At 30.0% G+C, this 16,963-nt stretch overlaps 1 protein-coding gene across 25 annotated transcripts in view; it reads left to right on the forward strand.

Moving 5' to 3' along the window:
* The window catches only part of LOC145276773 (cyclin-dependent kinase 17-like), a 534,353-nt gene that overhangs the window by 505,216 nt on the left and 12,174 nt on the right, over positions 1 to 16,963 (forward strand). For all 25 annotated transcript variants that reach the window (XM_080128044.1, XM_080128029.1, XM_080128036.1 and 22 more), the window contains 8 exons: positions 1,903 to 1,997; positions 4,222 to 4,284; positions 6,616 to 6,739; positions 8,148 to 8,208; positions 11,263 to 11,322; positions 11,784 to 11,987; positions 13,916 to 13,958; positions 16,015 to 16,105. In XM_080128044.1, coding sequence (XP_079984170.1) covers positions 1,903 to 1,997; positions 4,222 to 4,284; positions 6,616 to 6,739; positions 8,148 to 8,208; positions 11,263 to 11,322; positions 11,784 to 11,987; positions 13,916 to 13,958; positions 16,015 to 16,105 — 741 coding nt within the window. The remainder of the gene's footprint in view (positions 1 to 1,902; positions 1,998 to 4,221; positions 4,285 to 6,615; positions 6,740 to 8,147; positions 8,209 to 11,262; positions 11,323 to 11,783; positions 11,988 to 13,915; positions 13,959 to 16,014; positions 16,106 to 16,963) is intronic.

The raw sequence follows: 16,963 nt of genomic DNA on the forward strand, positions 1-16,963 counted from the left end.
GTTTGAGTTCAACAAGATTCACCTGAAGAAGGTTGTGAGTTATATCGGCCAAAACATTTTAAGAATAATATCTTGAGTATAAAGACTAATCCAAATAAACCAAAATGATGCAAATTATCAATCCTCATCCCAACAATTCTGAAACGAATTTATGTTTACTGACTAATCACATCTGTGGTACTATCAAGTTGATTTTTTTTTGTTATGTTAAATTTTTTGCACATTTTTCATTACTATGATAGCCACCAATAATTTATTGATTTTTTTATTATTATTATTAAGTACTTATTCTATCAATTGTTTGTTGGTTTTAAATTATGTTCATAGTTAATGACTAACGTTTCACAAATTCATAATATACTAGCTACACCTACCCAGCATTGTCTGGAAGTTTTTAATGTTTTGTTGTTTTTTATATATAATATGCTGTTTTTTTGTTTTTTTTTCTCAATCTCAATGAAATTGAACAAAATTATCCACTCTATTAATTACTTGCAATTATTGTAAAAGATTTTAAGAATAAATAAATTCTTTCATAAAATATTTTAGCATAAACATTGTACGAACAAAATACACAACCTGTAATCTTTGATCTCTAATCTTAATGTCAGGTAATACAGACGTTTTCTTTTTTTTTTCATAGCAAGCATTAATTGTATTATCAACTATTGCTATATAATTTCTTCATTACTCTAATCAAAATAGGGTACTTGTGCAGTATAATAGAATTTCAAACAGATGCATTTCAGTTAAAAACATTATCATATACTTATGTTTGTGTCATAGTGAAACTAGCATGAATTCCAAAAATTACAGAAAATGATCCAGTAGAAAAAGAATTACAAAATCAAAATAGAATTTATCAAATTACCAAGTTTTTGTTATATTCAGCTAACGTACTTCCTAACTTCCGACAGTGCTCCTACCAAAAGCAGTGACGAGGCAAATCGGTTCCTTCGGGGGGTGGGGGGTTCTCTCACACCTATATCTCCTCTGTGCATGTACTCATTTTATTACATTTTTTCGATCATTCTTCTTTTATTTAATAAACATTGAAGAGTTTTTTTTTTATCTTATTTTAATTAAAAATTATTGAAATTAGTTTTATTCATTTTGAAAATTATTTTGCACTCATTTTTTAATTTTTTTTAAAGATTTATTGAAAAATCTTTTTAAACTATTTTGGAAATATTATGTATTGGATACGTTTTTTTTTATGATGTTTGAAATTTTGTTATTTTGATTTCAATAATTTTATTTTTATACTTTCACAAACATATTATTGTATAAATTCAAATAAAAAGCTTATTTTTAAAATTCAAATACAACACATATTTTTATAATTTCATAAACATATTTCGTATAAGATTTCAAATAAAATAAAAACTTATTTTTTAATTTTGTTATTAAAAGTGCCAATAAAGACTAATTATGTTACTTTTATTGGTATAATTTTGTTAATTTTTATTGTATATTTTTCAATAATGCCCTTTTTCTTATGTTTTATTTCAATAAATTACTTTACAATAGAAATACTGAATAACAATAAAAGTGAAGAAACTGATTTGCCTTGTTACCGCTTTCAGTAGCAACCACGTTAAGAAGTATGTTAGCTGACTATAATATATGTTTTTAATGTGGAAGAATTGTGTGACCAATATTTGTAATAATTTTTGGAATTTATGCTAATTTTTACATGACAGGTAAGTATGTAATAGTGTTTATTAACTGAAATGCATTTATTCGAAATTCTATTATACTGCACAAGCACCCAAAATAGTTTCCGATGTATAAAAAAAATAAGATTTATTTTTCATTCTTTATAATTTTCTTCCTCATTTTTTGTTTTTGTTTTGAACAATTTCCTTTCTAACTTTTCCCTTTTTTTAAATCTGATTTCAGTGTCCTTGTTGAGAGAGTTAAAGCATTCAAACATTGTTACATTACATGACATAATTCATACAGATAAGTCTCTTACTCTAGTCTTTGAATATTTGGTGAGTATATATGACTTTTTTATTTACAATGAATAAAATATGTACATTTTTGTAGAGGATTTTCATGATAAATTTCACATCTTAATTTGATCTGATACTGCTAGATATTGTCTAGTCAACACAGATCAGAACGAATAGCCCAGAACAGTTATCAAGAATTCCCCTATATTTAAAAAAAAATTTTTTTTTTAAATCTGTATGGTGGACATACCTGTTATAAAGCAAAAATATAATATTCTGAAAATTAAGTAAACTTAAGTAAGTTTTACTTCTAAATAAGAAAATCAAATTTTATAATAAACAAGAGCGACTTGTCTTCCATTTTGAAAACATCTAAAAAAAAATATATATATATATATATAAACGAAGGGAGATAACTCAATTCAAACTTACTATGTTTATGTTGTAATGTCTATAAATTTCCATTAATCGCTTAAAACTGGTTTTCTTTATAAAATTAAAACTATTTGATCAATCATATTATTATTCATCAGACTACTGTTCTCATCTTGAGTTTGATTTTCACAACGTTTCGTCTGCTACTCATAAAATTTGATTTTATTAGTTTAAAATAAAACTACTTTATCAATTGACGTATTTTTGGAATATGATATTTTCGCTTTGTCATGCATACGCATATCATACAGATTTTTTTATGCTTTTGTTTTGTTAATATGGGGGAATTCTGGACAAGAATCAAAATTAATTTAATAGAATGTGAGAAAATTAGTTTTTCATGAATTTATGGGTGTTTTTGTACATGTCTGTGTGGTGGTACTTTGAAAAATCATCAAATGATTGGAGCCGGTTGGGTATATAGCTTTGTAGAAACATCTTTGATCAAAATCCATTACATGATTTGGATTATAGAAACTGTCTCAGATTTAAAACTTCAACTTAAAGAGTCTTATGAAAAGACATTGAAATTCAAGGAATCTATTGACAAAAAAAAACAATCCGACTCCTTTGAATATAATTTTTAAATGATAAACATAAGCGTTCTAATTCATTCTCTGTTAAACTTCTGTCTCTTTTTTCTTTTCATGAGATTGTCTTTAAATTAAACATAATTTATAACAAAAACCACCATCTTTCACTATGAAATATTCCTGAATATCCCTAAATTAAATGAAGAAAGATATATCAATGGTTTTTATACATGCTCATGTAGTTGATGAGTCATCAAATGAGAGTTTTTAGAATATAGCCTCGTAAAAGATATCTCACCTTCAATAGTTAATTAAATATAACAGAAATAAGAAAATACAAAAAGCGCATTTGAACAATACAAACATTTTGGTGCTTCATTATAATAGCGCAATCCGAAAATCAAACCATTAAATTTCAAGTAAATTCAATGGTATCTACTTGTCATGTGGCAGTAATGAACATATCCAAAAATTTTGAGAAATGATAAGGTAGAAAATTAATTATTGATGAAAATACTTTTCGAAGACAATTAGTGAAATTAGTTTTGCTAAAAAAAAGAAATTAAAGAGTTTGAATTGTAATAAAGGAGGTAATTATTTTCTTAAAACTTTGAAAATTTAGCAAAACTCTAATTTTGCTAATTGTCTTCGAAAACTGTTTTTCATTAATAATTAATTTTCTACCTTATCATTTTTCGTAATTTTTGGGTATGTTCATTACTGTGACATGACATAAATAAATACCATTGGATTTAGTTGAAATTTAATATTTCGATTTTTGCTCTTCTAACAAAGAAGTGCCAAAATTTTATATATATATACTCAAAAGTAAAATATGAAAAGCACATATAAACAATACAAAAATTTTATATATGCTCAAAATATATAAAGTTCAAATATAATCTTAGAAAGTAGGAAAATGTTCCCAGTTGAAATCTTTATGATAATAAGTTTGAGAGCGGTGAACATGATATGAGGGTGTAGCTGTCTATAGCAAACTATAAGTGTATCTGGCCTAGTAATAGTCACCACAAGAAGATTTTTAACATAGGTATGATCAAAAGAGAAAGAAAGGATACTTTATTCTTTGAAGAGAGCGGACTCCTAGTGTTGGTTAGGTAAGGTGATGGTGGATGGTCGCGTCAAATAAGGTGTTTGAAGTGAGGTGCTGTGGAATAGTTACTTTTGATATTTCTAACATGACCTATGAACTGCTTAAATGATTGTAGATTACAATTCAAATAATTTTGTTTTTTATCTAAGCAACATCTAATACTTGTTTCTATTATTTACAGGAAAAGGATCTCAAACAATACATGGATGACTGCGGGAACATCATGAGTATGACAAATGTTACGGTATGTTATCTCATGTGACTAGTCGTATTATCTTTAAAAGAAATGGAAGATTTACTTATTAAATGTAAGATTTGGAAAATAAAAGTCTGAGAGTGAATGCTACTGAGACCAAAGTAATGATCAGTGATTGTAGTGTTGAAAAACTTCCCCGAAAGTTTGGAAAGCAATTCAAATTTTGTGATATCTGTAAACATTGGGTGCACAAGAAGTGCAGTGGAAGTACTGGCAGGTTGTGGATAATCAGCTTACATACAAGTGTAACGTGATGGACATGGATGAGAAATCAGATGTGGACCAAGCATATTTGAATGGCAAAGCTATTGATGTTGGCAAAGTTTTATTACCTTGGTGATAACATTGGAGCACAGAGTGGAGCAGGTGCGAGTGTGGTTGCAAGAGTTAGTAGTGGATGGAGTGAATTCAGGTAACCTCTGCCATTATTAACCATTAGAGTGTTACCACTGTCAACTGAGGAAAAAAGTCTATCAAACAAGTTTTTAAAAAAAATATATACAAAAAGCACAAATTAGCATAACTTTGACTGTTTATATAAGATTTAACGCATTTAATCTTAATGATTTGTAGCACAATAGAGATCAAGAGTGATTTTTCTTTTTAAGTGTTAATTAATAAAAAGAAACTAATTTGGAACGTGTAAAAACAGTCGGAAACAAAATTTGATAATAAAGGAAAAATTTAATTGATGCAAGTTTTCAACTTGGATTTGTTTTCATGAAAGACAACTTAAAACTGTCACACCATATTGGTGAGTGTCTCTCTCTTTCTTTGAAATGGAGCTGTTTTTGTATGCATAGGCATACAATATCACACACATCAAGTTGAAAAACACCAACATTAAAAAATAAATTGGCTGTCACTAAAAATAGTAACTTAACTTTAGGTAACCTGAAAAAATATAAACAGCTATTGCATCAGAGAAAGAATGGTATATTTATAAAGCAAAAAACTTAAATTTTGTTGACATTCAAATTTTATCAAAATAATCCCCCAAAATAAATAAGATATTACAAGTTGAAATTGATGGAAACTTCACAATATTTACACATTTTTACACATTAACCTGATTCGTTTTATAATTCATATTCAGTTTAGCATTTGTTTTACATGTTTGTGATATCTCTTATGATGCTCACATATGAATCTATGTCCAGTTTAAATTAATTTTTTAAACATCTTTTCCATGTTAAAAAATAAATTTGCCATTTGAAAGGGTATCACGCTAATCTAATTGGGAATGGGATTATTTTTATACGGACATGATCTTGTGAGGTGGCGGGGCACAACTTTGTATAAATTACAAACACTGGCTGGCGCTTCTATATTAGGCCTATATATGCAAATGAAAAAATATTGAATTTCAAGTAAAACAAATAGTACCTATGTAATTGTCAGGTCACAAATAGTAACACATCAAAAAATATGGAAAACGATAAGGTAGAAAAATGATTATTAATGAAAAACTGTTTTCAATAAAGTTTATATGGGAAATAAATTTTGTCCGGCATTTTGAATTACATTTGTTACATCATGTAAGCAACAACTTAATTATCTCCCCTGTTAACATTCTTTTTTACTAAGCGCAATATAGTGATTTCATTTCCTTTCACAAATTTCTTTCTTCATTAAGAATTATTTTTCTACCTTATCGTTTTTCATAATTTTTGGATATGTTACTATTTGAAACCTGACAATTACATAGATACCATAAGTTTCATTTGAAATTCAATATTTTGCGTTTGTATAATGTAGAAGTGCCCACCAGTTTTTTTTTTTGTTTTTTTTTTGTTTTTGTTTTTTTGCATTGGTTTTGCTACTATACTTAATCTTTTCTATGCTTGGTCACTAAAGGAGAAAGCCTTCTAGACTGATGCAATTTTAATTTTTTGTTCCAATCCAGAGTACTTCTTTTTGAGGATCTGGATTTTTCCAACATTAAAAATCGACTTTGTATCTAATTTTGCCCTTGTGGAAAGCTAAGTAAATAGGAACTCTGTATACATTAATACAGGTACTTCCTCTTGTGTGGAACAGAACATGGTATAGTTTAAAAAACAAACAAATACAACTAAAACACTGCTTGCCAATGCATGTTATGTATAGTTTTTATGCTAAAACAATTATTTATATTTGCCTGTCTGCTCTATAACTTTGTATGAATTCTAGCTAAGAAAATGAAAATAACTTTTTAAAACTCTATTCACTTGTAACATTATTAAAAGTGGAAACTTGAAAGATAAAAATTTCAATTTCTTTTCTTTTTTTTAATTAAATTAGATATATTTACTTATGTTTTTTCCTTTTTCATTACAGTTGTTCCTGTTTCAATTGTTACGTGGCTTAGCTTACTGCCACAGACGGCGTGTTTTACATAGAGATTTGAAACCTCAAAACTTACTAATTAATGACCGTGGCGAATTAAAATTAGCAGATTTTGGTAAGCACTTTATATATATATGTATATATATATATATATATATATATATATATTTTTTTTTTTTTTTTACTTAAATCACATTCTAGTTAGAACTTGTCTTTCCTATAACTGCCTATTTGTGAAACACAGTACCGCATGGCTGCTTTCCAGCTGACTATAACATTTTCAAATCTAATATAAATAAGTTCTTGTTAAGCCGTCCTCTTAATAATTGAACCCTACCCAAGTTTCACCATTATTGATCATCAAGGTGTTACCTCACAGTCTACCCGATACTAATTAGTCCTTATTCTTGTGTGGCCGTTGGGTCTTGATAAGCAGTGACCCTCTAGCTAAAAAAAACAGAAAATAATATTAGTCTTGGGTCTTAATAAGCAGTAACCTCTAACTAAAAAAAACAGAAAACAATATTACTCTTGCATCATGATAAGCAGTGACCCTCTAGTTTTAAAAAAAATATTACTCTCAATACAATACTCAGTAGGGAACTATAACTTTGTCTTCTGAGTTTAAAAATAACTAATTTTATTTGATAGCAGATTTCTAAATTTTTAGTAAAACAATGGGCATATTCAGCATTGCCAGGGAATGAATGGGAACTCCTTCTCCCTACTCAGAATCATTTTTATTATTTTTCAAATTTGGTGGTAGGGTCTGAAGATTTGTCCAGCATTTCCAGAGGGTACTTCAGTTCATTGCCATGAGGAAGCTGACATTTGACATGCATAATACCCGATTAATGGAGTTTATCTTAAAAAGGTTTGCAATTCTAAAAGCATACTTAGGAATTTATTACTATACCAATCAGAGCTTTTAAACTATTGCAAAAATATCAGTAGAAATATCTCCCTTATTTCCAAAAAACTTGAAATTCTCAGAAAATAACCTGATATTCTTTACAGAGCAAACAAAGAATACAGCCACTGAAGTGTCAACGCCTACTGTGATAGGGGGCCGAGATATTTTTGTTTGTTAGCATTACATTTAAATTCCTGCATTTTAATACAGTTCAGGAAACAATGCAAAATTAAATTCTAAAGGCAAGCAATCCAAGGGAAGAAGCTATCAGAGTAAGCAATCTTTCAGCATTTAGGAACCATTAAAGTAAAGATGTGGGATTTTGTTGCTAGCGAAGTGTGTCAACAATATATTTGTTAAGGGGATACAAATGCACTAAATTCATGAGGTCATGTTTTGTGGAAGTACCTGTAAAACAAGCAGAGGGCTGCAATACTATGGCAATGTGATAGGAGCTTCAGCTTGGAAAACCAGGAATACATTGATTTCATTAAAAAGAAACAAACATCTAAATTATTTGATAGTAGATATAAGATAATAGTATTTTTTTCTTCCATGCATGAAATAATATTTATATAAATCTTAATTTTTTTTTTTTTTCTTTTAACAGGACTTGCAAGAGCAAAATCTATACCTACAAAAACGTATTCAAATGAAGTCGTTACGCTATGGTGAGTAGAGAACATTTTATAATAAATTAATATAGTGACAATGAAGATAAAGATTAAGTCCGTGTTAGCTGTGAATTTTTTTTATACGTGTAAGACAATACTGATTCCGATTCTTTATAATTCTCTAAATATTTAACTATGAAGTTGTTATTTTTTCTCAATTATTGTAAAAACGCATGTTAAATGTGCATATATTTCATCAAACATAAAAACAAACTTGTTGGGGGTGATCTATCGATTTTAGTTTTACTGGTACTTTAAAATCAATAAATATTTATTATTTTATTATTACTAGCAATGGAAGATTTTGTTTTTAACAAAATCAAATCTATATATATATATAAAAGTGAACGTGTCTGTATGTGTGTGTGTCTGTGTGTCTGAGTACATTTCCCTACGCAATAACTCTATCAATTTTTAGTCTACAGACTCGAAATTTGATATACAGGTTACTGAGATTTGGGAAAATCGATGTGATTAGTTTTTGGCCAGAAATTTGACGATTAAGGGGTCAAACTTCAACGATTTGGCCTTTGAGAACTCTACCAAACTCCTCCGACAATTTTGTGTCTACGCACTTGAAATTTTAGATATAGGTTCCTTGGACATGGATCTAACTTAATAACTTGAGTAGAGCCCAAAACAATAAATTTTAAGGGGTCATAATAGAGGTCAAAGTTTTAAAAAAAATTGACCTCTGCGGTCTCTTCTAAATTACTCAGACAATTTCTGGTCTAAATATTTGAAATTTTACATAAAGGATATTCAGAGATAGGGCAAGCTTTTTCATCAGTTTGGGTTGAAAATTTTTAGTTATCAATATATAAATGTATGTATGTATGTCTGTTTGCATGTCTGCCTTAAACTTTCAATAGAGGCGACGGATTTTACCAAGATCAGTATCGTTTTAAAGTTCGACCTTTCATACGATAAATATCGAAAAATTGGCTAAAAACATTAATATCTTCCCCTAGGAACTTTTCTACAGGGAGGGGGGTCACTTTTTTCGTCAATATTTTTTAAAGTTATCCTCTCCTTTAGATTTTCTAACCTTAATTTTTAAAAATGTTGCTTCCGGTTTGGCGGTGGTCATAACAGCATAAACGTTAGGTTTTACCCCATTCTTTTTGTCCTTTGCGGGTACTGGTTCGAACCTGCCTTCCTACTACCACTTTTTTTTTTTTTTTTTTTTGCTCAGCATATATATCCAAACACCCGGGCAATGCAACGCTGAAATGATAGTAAAATAAAAAGATAATTAAAAGAATCGTTTTTGGTATTTGAAAATACACAATTTTTTCTGATTCCAATACCCTCAAAAGTTTCAATTTTTCCGATTAATCATCCCAACACTAATATATATATATATATATATATATATATATATATATATATATATATATATATCATCCCTTTTTTATTCTTACACATAAAAACAAGTAAACAAAAAAAAGGGGGGGGTTTATAGAATCATTCTGGCCTTCAAACTGGTTTTTATTTTGAGCCATTGCAAACCTTAACAACTTGAGTTCTATAATAATAGAGACAAAACTGATCCTATAAAATTACACAAAAATGGACTAAAAACTGTACTTATAAAAATATAAGAGGTAAACAAAACAAAATAATAGATGACAGCAGAAAATATTGAAGTTTATATAGAAATGCCTTTTATTTGTGCTGTGCTCAAAAGGAATTAAAAACACCTAAGAATTAATCTTAACAAAGAGTGGAATGCAACTTGATAGATTTATTATGTTATGGATGAGTTTGAAAAGCTAAAGGAATACATCTTCATCAGACAATGTCTTAGCTCCAACTTGTTAGGCAGACAAAACAATTTGTGTGGATACTGTTAGAAGTAGTTCAACAATTGATGCGGTCCATGTCTTCCTGGTAAAATCTATTTACAGCAAAGGAAAATAGTACATAAAGTACCAGTGTGTATCTCAGGGGTCTATCCTTGGACCTTTATTGTTGTTAATATTCATAAATAACCTTCCTGATAAAATTGTCTCTGAGATGGGTATATTTGCTGAGGACACCATGCTATATAACAGACACAAGGGGAAAACAAATGAACACATATCTAAGAAAATGGCAGAAACACTAGAGAAAGGCCTCCAATCAGTAGTGAAATCGGGACAAAAATAGATGGTCACATTCAATGCTGCCAAGACTAAGCTTGTTTCCTTCAACAATTACAAGAAACCTTCTCAACCACAAGATACATTACCTGAAAGTATTTCTTTCAAACTCCTAAGACTAACATTCACAGGGAACATGAGTTGGAACAGATACATCAAGAACATTGCCAAGGCTGCTGCGAGGAAAGTCGGCTCTCTTTACTGTGCTAGAAAGTTACTTATGCCTGAAAGTATCCTGTACCTCTACAAGGCCACTATTCGCCCATGTATGGAGAATTGTTGTCACATTTGGACTGGTGCATCTCCTACTAGTCTCTCACTCCTGGACAAGATTCAAAAGAGAGTTGCTCACCTGATAGGTCCTGAACTGTCATCTAATCTTCAACCTCTGTCCCGTCGATGAAATGTTGCATCCCTCTGCCTGTTCTATAAGTATAAGTATTTTAATGGTGGATGTTCCAATGAACTACAAGCCCTTGTACCAACGTAAATACTCCCGACAAACCTAACAAGCAGCAAAATCCCACTCCTACACAGTAGAGATCCCTAGATGTAAGAAAGCCTTTTGCTCTAATAGTTTCTTCTCCAGAACTGCTAAACTTTGGAACTCCCTTCTGGATTCCTGCTTTCCCAATTATACTAACATGCAAAAGTTCAAGTGTAATGTAAACAGAAATCTAGCTGCTCAACTCCCTACATAGTACCCCTGCAACTTATATCCCTCATAGTAATTCCCTACATCAAAGTGGCACTGTGCCATGTTTAGGATGAAATTGTAAAAAAAAACTTTTTTAAAAGTCATGTGATTACTACAATAGAAAAAAAAAATTTTTTTTCTGACTTTATGAAATTTAATTATTTGCTTTGAGTTGTTTTCTATTTAAGCTCTGTTCTCTTTTCATCTCAGGTACCGACCGCCAGATGTTCTATTGGGATCAACAGAATACTCCACCCCTATAGATATGTGGTAAGTAATTATCTCACTTTCGCTTGTTTCATCTTGTTTCTTTTATTTACTTATACACACATATATAAAGAAAGGCTTATGCAGACCTAATGTGTATTTCTCATTTGTAAAATGAATATCTAGAAACTGTTTTCCATTTTTTATTTTTATTTTTCAAATAATTATTTGTTATTTTATTCTTTAATTTGAGCATTTTATTTATAGGTGTTTATGCACATATTGTATTGTGCTATTTTTAAAAATAGTATTTGCAAGTTTTAAGATTTCTTTTTTTATTATTATGATAAAATTATTAGATGAAAGTACAGAATAGTTTAAAAAAAACACTCTCCCCCCTCTATGTTAAGAATGGGTTTCTAAATAATAATGCTATTATTACAGCATGGTACAATAAGTACCTATTAATGTATTTGATAAATCCATTTTAAATTTTCTTTTCTTTTTTTTCTGTCTTTCTCCAGGGGAGTTGGTTGTATATTTTATGAAATGGCATGTGGACGGCCGCTGTTCCCAGGTTCAGCAGTTGAGGATGAATTGCATTTAATTTTCAAAATTTTAGGAACTCCCAAAGAGGACACCTTTCCGGGTATTTCTACTCATGAAGATTTCCAGTCCTATAACTTTCCTTATTACGAACCAGAACCATTGTTGAACTTTGCTCCAAGGTAAATACCATCTTATTAAAAATAATATAAAAATATTTAAGATTACAAAAGTGTCTTTGAAAGCAACTTGATACCTTGCCACATGTAAATAAATGAATATAACATCATAGATAAAGTGGAAATTGATTCAAACATGCCTTGTACCTATTAGTTCAGTATCTGGGTAGATACCAGATATCTCCAGATTGCAACTGTCCATTGCTTACATTCAGTATATCACCATCTAAAATTAGCAATAAATATTTTTTTAATCATCTACATCAAAATTAAGATCATAAACGATTAACTATTTTCTTTCAAGAATTAAATTTATATTTAATAAGGATTTTCTTTGCGTGGAAAATTTGGTTGAAGTCTAAATGATTAGAACGTTGGAAAATATTGCTGTATCAATGTTTTTTTTTCCATTTGAATTTATTTTATAACCAACCTTATTATTGAACATTTACTTTATCGATTGTACCTACCCAGAATTGCCTGGGGTGTAGTTAAGTCATTTTGGTTCTTAACTTTTATTTGTTTCAACATTTTGAAACTTAAGGTAGATAACTATTATTATCTTAAATTTAGTATGAGTTATCTTCCTTGTTGATTTTTATTTTTAGGTGATTATTTAAAAATGTTTTATATTAGCAGTCATTTGGATTGGGCAAAATAATTTTTCAAAATAAATTATATTATAAAGTATATTATTATATTGCCAATAACACGGTACAACAATAACAAATGAAAATTGGATAGTCAAATGCAAAGTTCATTTGTCAACTTAACTGCTGTTGTAGTCTGACTTTGATAACTTTATACATTAGATAACATAATCAGTCAAATCGTTCAGAAATTACTTGTCCTCAATAAGATCATAATAGAAAATACAAGTTCTTTTTATGTATATTCTAAAATGAAATGTTTATATGATGTTATAATTGTTGAATTCTGTTTTTTAGTTTGTTTTTACTTGTTTAGAAAATTTAGAGTCTATCACTCAAATGATTTCAAATTTAAAAATGTTAAGCATTTGGCTGAAATAAAATCTGATCATCATCATATCGTTTTGCTCCATCTCGAGATCCATTGTCATGCAGTGTCCAAGGCATCTTTCAGGTCTGCATCAGAGCATGCCTCACTCAGGACAGTTCATGAAAATGTGTGCAATAGTCTCCACCACAGGGATACTGAGCGTCCTGTACATAATTCCACTTATGCAGGTTATCTTGTGTTTTGGCAAACTTCACTCGGGTCAGATTGAACGCTACAGTCTTTCTGTATGAGTTCAGATCCCGCTGGTAAATCTTCTTTCGGTGCCAGAAGAGCCTCATTGTTGTCGTCGTTGACAAACTCATTCCACCAAAGCAGGCAAAGGACGTTAGTGGTGTTTTTCCAAGATTTGTGATGGTTGTAAAGCTCTTGCAAGATGGTTATCGCTGCATCACCTCTTAATGTCCATGTAGGGGATAGCGATTGTTGTTGGTCTGCTTGTCATTTTGATGAATTTGCAGTGGAGTGATTTTGGACAGTCTGTAGACAAATGGTGGATTTGTCAATTTGAGATTGCCAGTAATCGTTCTGCATACCTTGTTGAGCCTGACCTCACTCTTTGCAGCATGATTGAAACGAGCCCATGCTGGCACACAGTATTCAGCAATCGACTAGCACAGCACTAAAACTGACAGGTGTTGCATCTATGCCTCAACCCTCGAATAACTGTCGAGAGCAGGTTGTTTGTTACACATCGATAGCTTCTTGCAGGTTTTCTCAACGTGGGTCCTGTATCACTCATCTTGGCATAAAATCTGATATTTTCAAATGTTTACTCATTTAGTTCATGGATATGATTCCGGATAGCTTAGGAGATCAGAGTTATTTGTAATATTTAATGTTGCAATTTATTCATATTTGTTAACATTTCTTTTTTTTTTTTTTTTTTTCAGGTTAGATGGTGATGGGTTGGATCTACTGGAAAGGTTTTTAGTGGTAAGTAATTTCTGTTCAGTTCTCATGTTTGATTTGTTGGTCTATTATATCGAATAGACTTTGCTAAGACGTGTTACTTAAAGGATCAAAGTTGTTAATAGGGATTTATTAAAATTATTTAAGTTTGGGTTTTGGGCTGGATAGGTAAACGTGAATATTTAATTTGCAAATTTTTACCAAAGGTTTATGTGAAAGTCGAGTTTAATGTCATTATAATCAGCACGCCACGAAAAGCAAACAGAGCCCCGTCAGCAACTGAAATGCTTCTTAATGGCAACTGTCGTTATGAAATTATCACTATCATTTATGCTTGTGTTGTTTGTTTTTCAATCATTGTCTTGTCAACTTTGCTCCTTTTCAGTCATGCTGCTTGTAAATGTAGTTTCAGGGCATTTAGGTTTCCTCTCATAGAGAAATAAACATCATCATGGTATAAATCATTTTCTGTAAAAAAAAAAAAATGAACAGAAAACACTTGTCTGGGACACTGTTTTGATACATTTATCCTTGCAAATATCATACATTCATCGGTCAACCCAGGAAAAGATTATCTCAAAATACACAGTCTTAGAAAAGATATATTCTGTTGAGACTTCAGAAGTTCTCTATCAGAAGAATTGATTTTCTGCATGATTGTAATCAAAGAGCTGATATTTGGAAGAGGGAAGATAAAAAGTGAAAAAGCTGCTGAAGAGAATTTCTCTGGAGTATTCTCCATGGAAACACGTTCTTGTGCAATCATTTTTGTCGAAAGAAAATATTTTATATTGTGTTTTCATGATTTATTCAAATTGGTAGATGTTAGGACAATGACGTGGTCTCTTTTCTGTAAAGGTAAAGTTGCCGTCCCTGCTTTAACTCTAAGATAAGTTATTGTGTCTTCATGCAAGAATGACAAAATAATAAGAAATAGATTTAAGAATGTTTTCCGGTTTACAAATAAGGGGCTTAATTCCTAAAACTAAGCCATAACAGTAGAATGAAGAATAGAAATGCTTATAAGCTCCAGTGGGCTTTTATTTGATTCAACAGATTACAAAATGAAATTTTTTAAATGTGGTAAAAATTTGATTTGATTTTATAATAATTTAAAGAAATGGAGTTCTACTATATATTAATTTAAAGTATTTAGAAAGTTAAAAATCATGTATCATATTGTCATGGTTGAATTCAACTAACCATACTTGGGTTTAAAGCCTTTTTTCTTCTCTCTTATATAAATATACATACGCACACACTGTTTCATGCATATACACATAATAGAAAATAATGTATTACATATATATATATATATATATATATATATATATATATATATATATTTTTTTTTTTTTTTTTTTCAATATTTATTTAAACAGTGTTCAATACTTGGGTAAAGGTTAGTAGTAGTTATACTTATGGCAAGCTAAACAAAAATGTTTGTTTCATTCCTGGGGTAATTATCATATACTAGAGTTTCATGTGAGTACTGTCAATAAAAGTGTCCATTCGAAAAAGTCTGGAAACTTATTGAAGGCACCTCATACATATATGAGTGTTGTTTTAAAAGTAAAGCTACCTTCTTTTTTTTTAATTTAAAAGGTTGAAAAGCTCCAAAAACCTACAATTAAAAATAGCAACCTTTTGTGCTCCAGAATTTATTTTTCTACATAGTCACCACCATTCTCAATGCACTTTTACCCGAAAGTAAATGATGCGTCCCTGCTTCTGATGCACGTCTATGACAGGGGCTTCTTTTTTAGTCTCACACCATCAATATCTACAACAGAGAGATTAAACTCTCAGGTTTTGACTGCATAAGTTTAGTCATCATAAAAATGCAACTTGCAGTCTACTCTGATCCATTTCGGCGGAATAAAAATAAGCCACATTACTTTTGGAACAACCCTCATAAGAATGCTGAAAGCGGTTATAAAAATAAATACAATTAGCAATCAAGTAAAATATTCGGACAAAATTTGAAGCAAATAAATAATCAATCTCAGGTTTGTCTAGTCATTTATATTTATACTTCTTTTTACCCATGCATATACTAGTGTTTCTTTTTCAATTCTAGTATGAAGCACGGAAGAGAGTTGGAGCTGCTGAAGCTTTAAAGCATCCATTCTTCAAATCTTTAGGACCTAGTGTTCATAAAATTCCTGACAGTAAGTTTTTTCTTTTTTCTTTAAAAAAAAAATCTTTATCTTCTCTTATTTTTAAATTTTTGACTGCAAAGAAAGATAATCAAACTATTGTGAAAGCACATTTGAAATAGTGAAATTATTTATGAAGACAAAATAAAATTAAAAACATATTTTGTAAATCCTTCTATTGTTCATTTTCCATTTTATTTGTCCATGTATTGTAATCCTTTTTTGTAAACTTACCAGTTTATAACAATATTATTTCAAAAAGTAAAAAAAGAAAAGTGTATAAAATTTTAAAGTACTTTTTTGAATTAATCTTTACATTAATAATGGGATTTAACTGATTGTCAAGTTAGTCAAGTATATTGATGCTGAGGGAGAATCAAAGTAGCAAAGTTTTGGGGGCACAAGATTGAAACATTGAGCAATGGATCTTGAATTTGGACACTGTGGGACCTGTCAAATTTGAAACATTTTTTTTTCTACTCAGTCCAAGAGAGGGAGAGACTAGTGGTTGGCGCACCAGCCCAGAAGTAGCAACAATACTTCATGCATTATAGATATAGATATATTTGATACTAGCAGGTGTGATAAGTTTTCTAGCTTACTAGAGGGAGCCCACCTTCTTTGCAGCAACTTTAGCAGTATCTCCAACATATTTGTAAATATTACGATGTCAACAGCATGGGGGAACTTTTTGAGAAAGTGAATCCAAAGACAATACTGACATTTCTTAAAAAAGCAAACTTATACTAAAAAATATAATCTTTATCTACAAAATGAGCTTAAATAGTTTATACAAAAAAAAAAAAAATCTAAATCACTGTAATCGGCATCAAATGACCAAAAATAAAGGTTGATATGCCGTAAAACAAA

Source organism: Euprymna scolopes, chromosome 5, assembly GCF_053919585.1.
Source record: "Euprymna scolopes isolate OS-2025 chromosome 5, ASM5391958v1, whole genome shotgun sequence".
NCBI lineage: Eukaryota > Metazoa > Mollusca > Cephalopoda > Sepiida > Sepiolidae > Euprymna > Euprymna scolopes.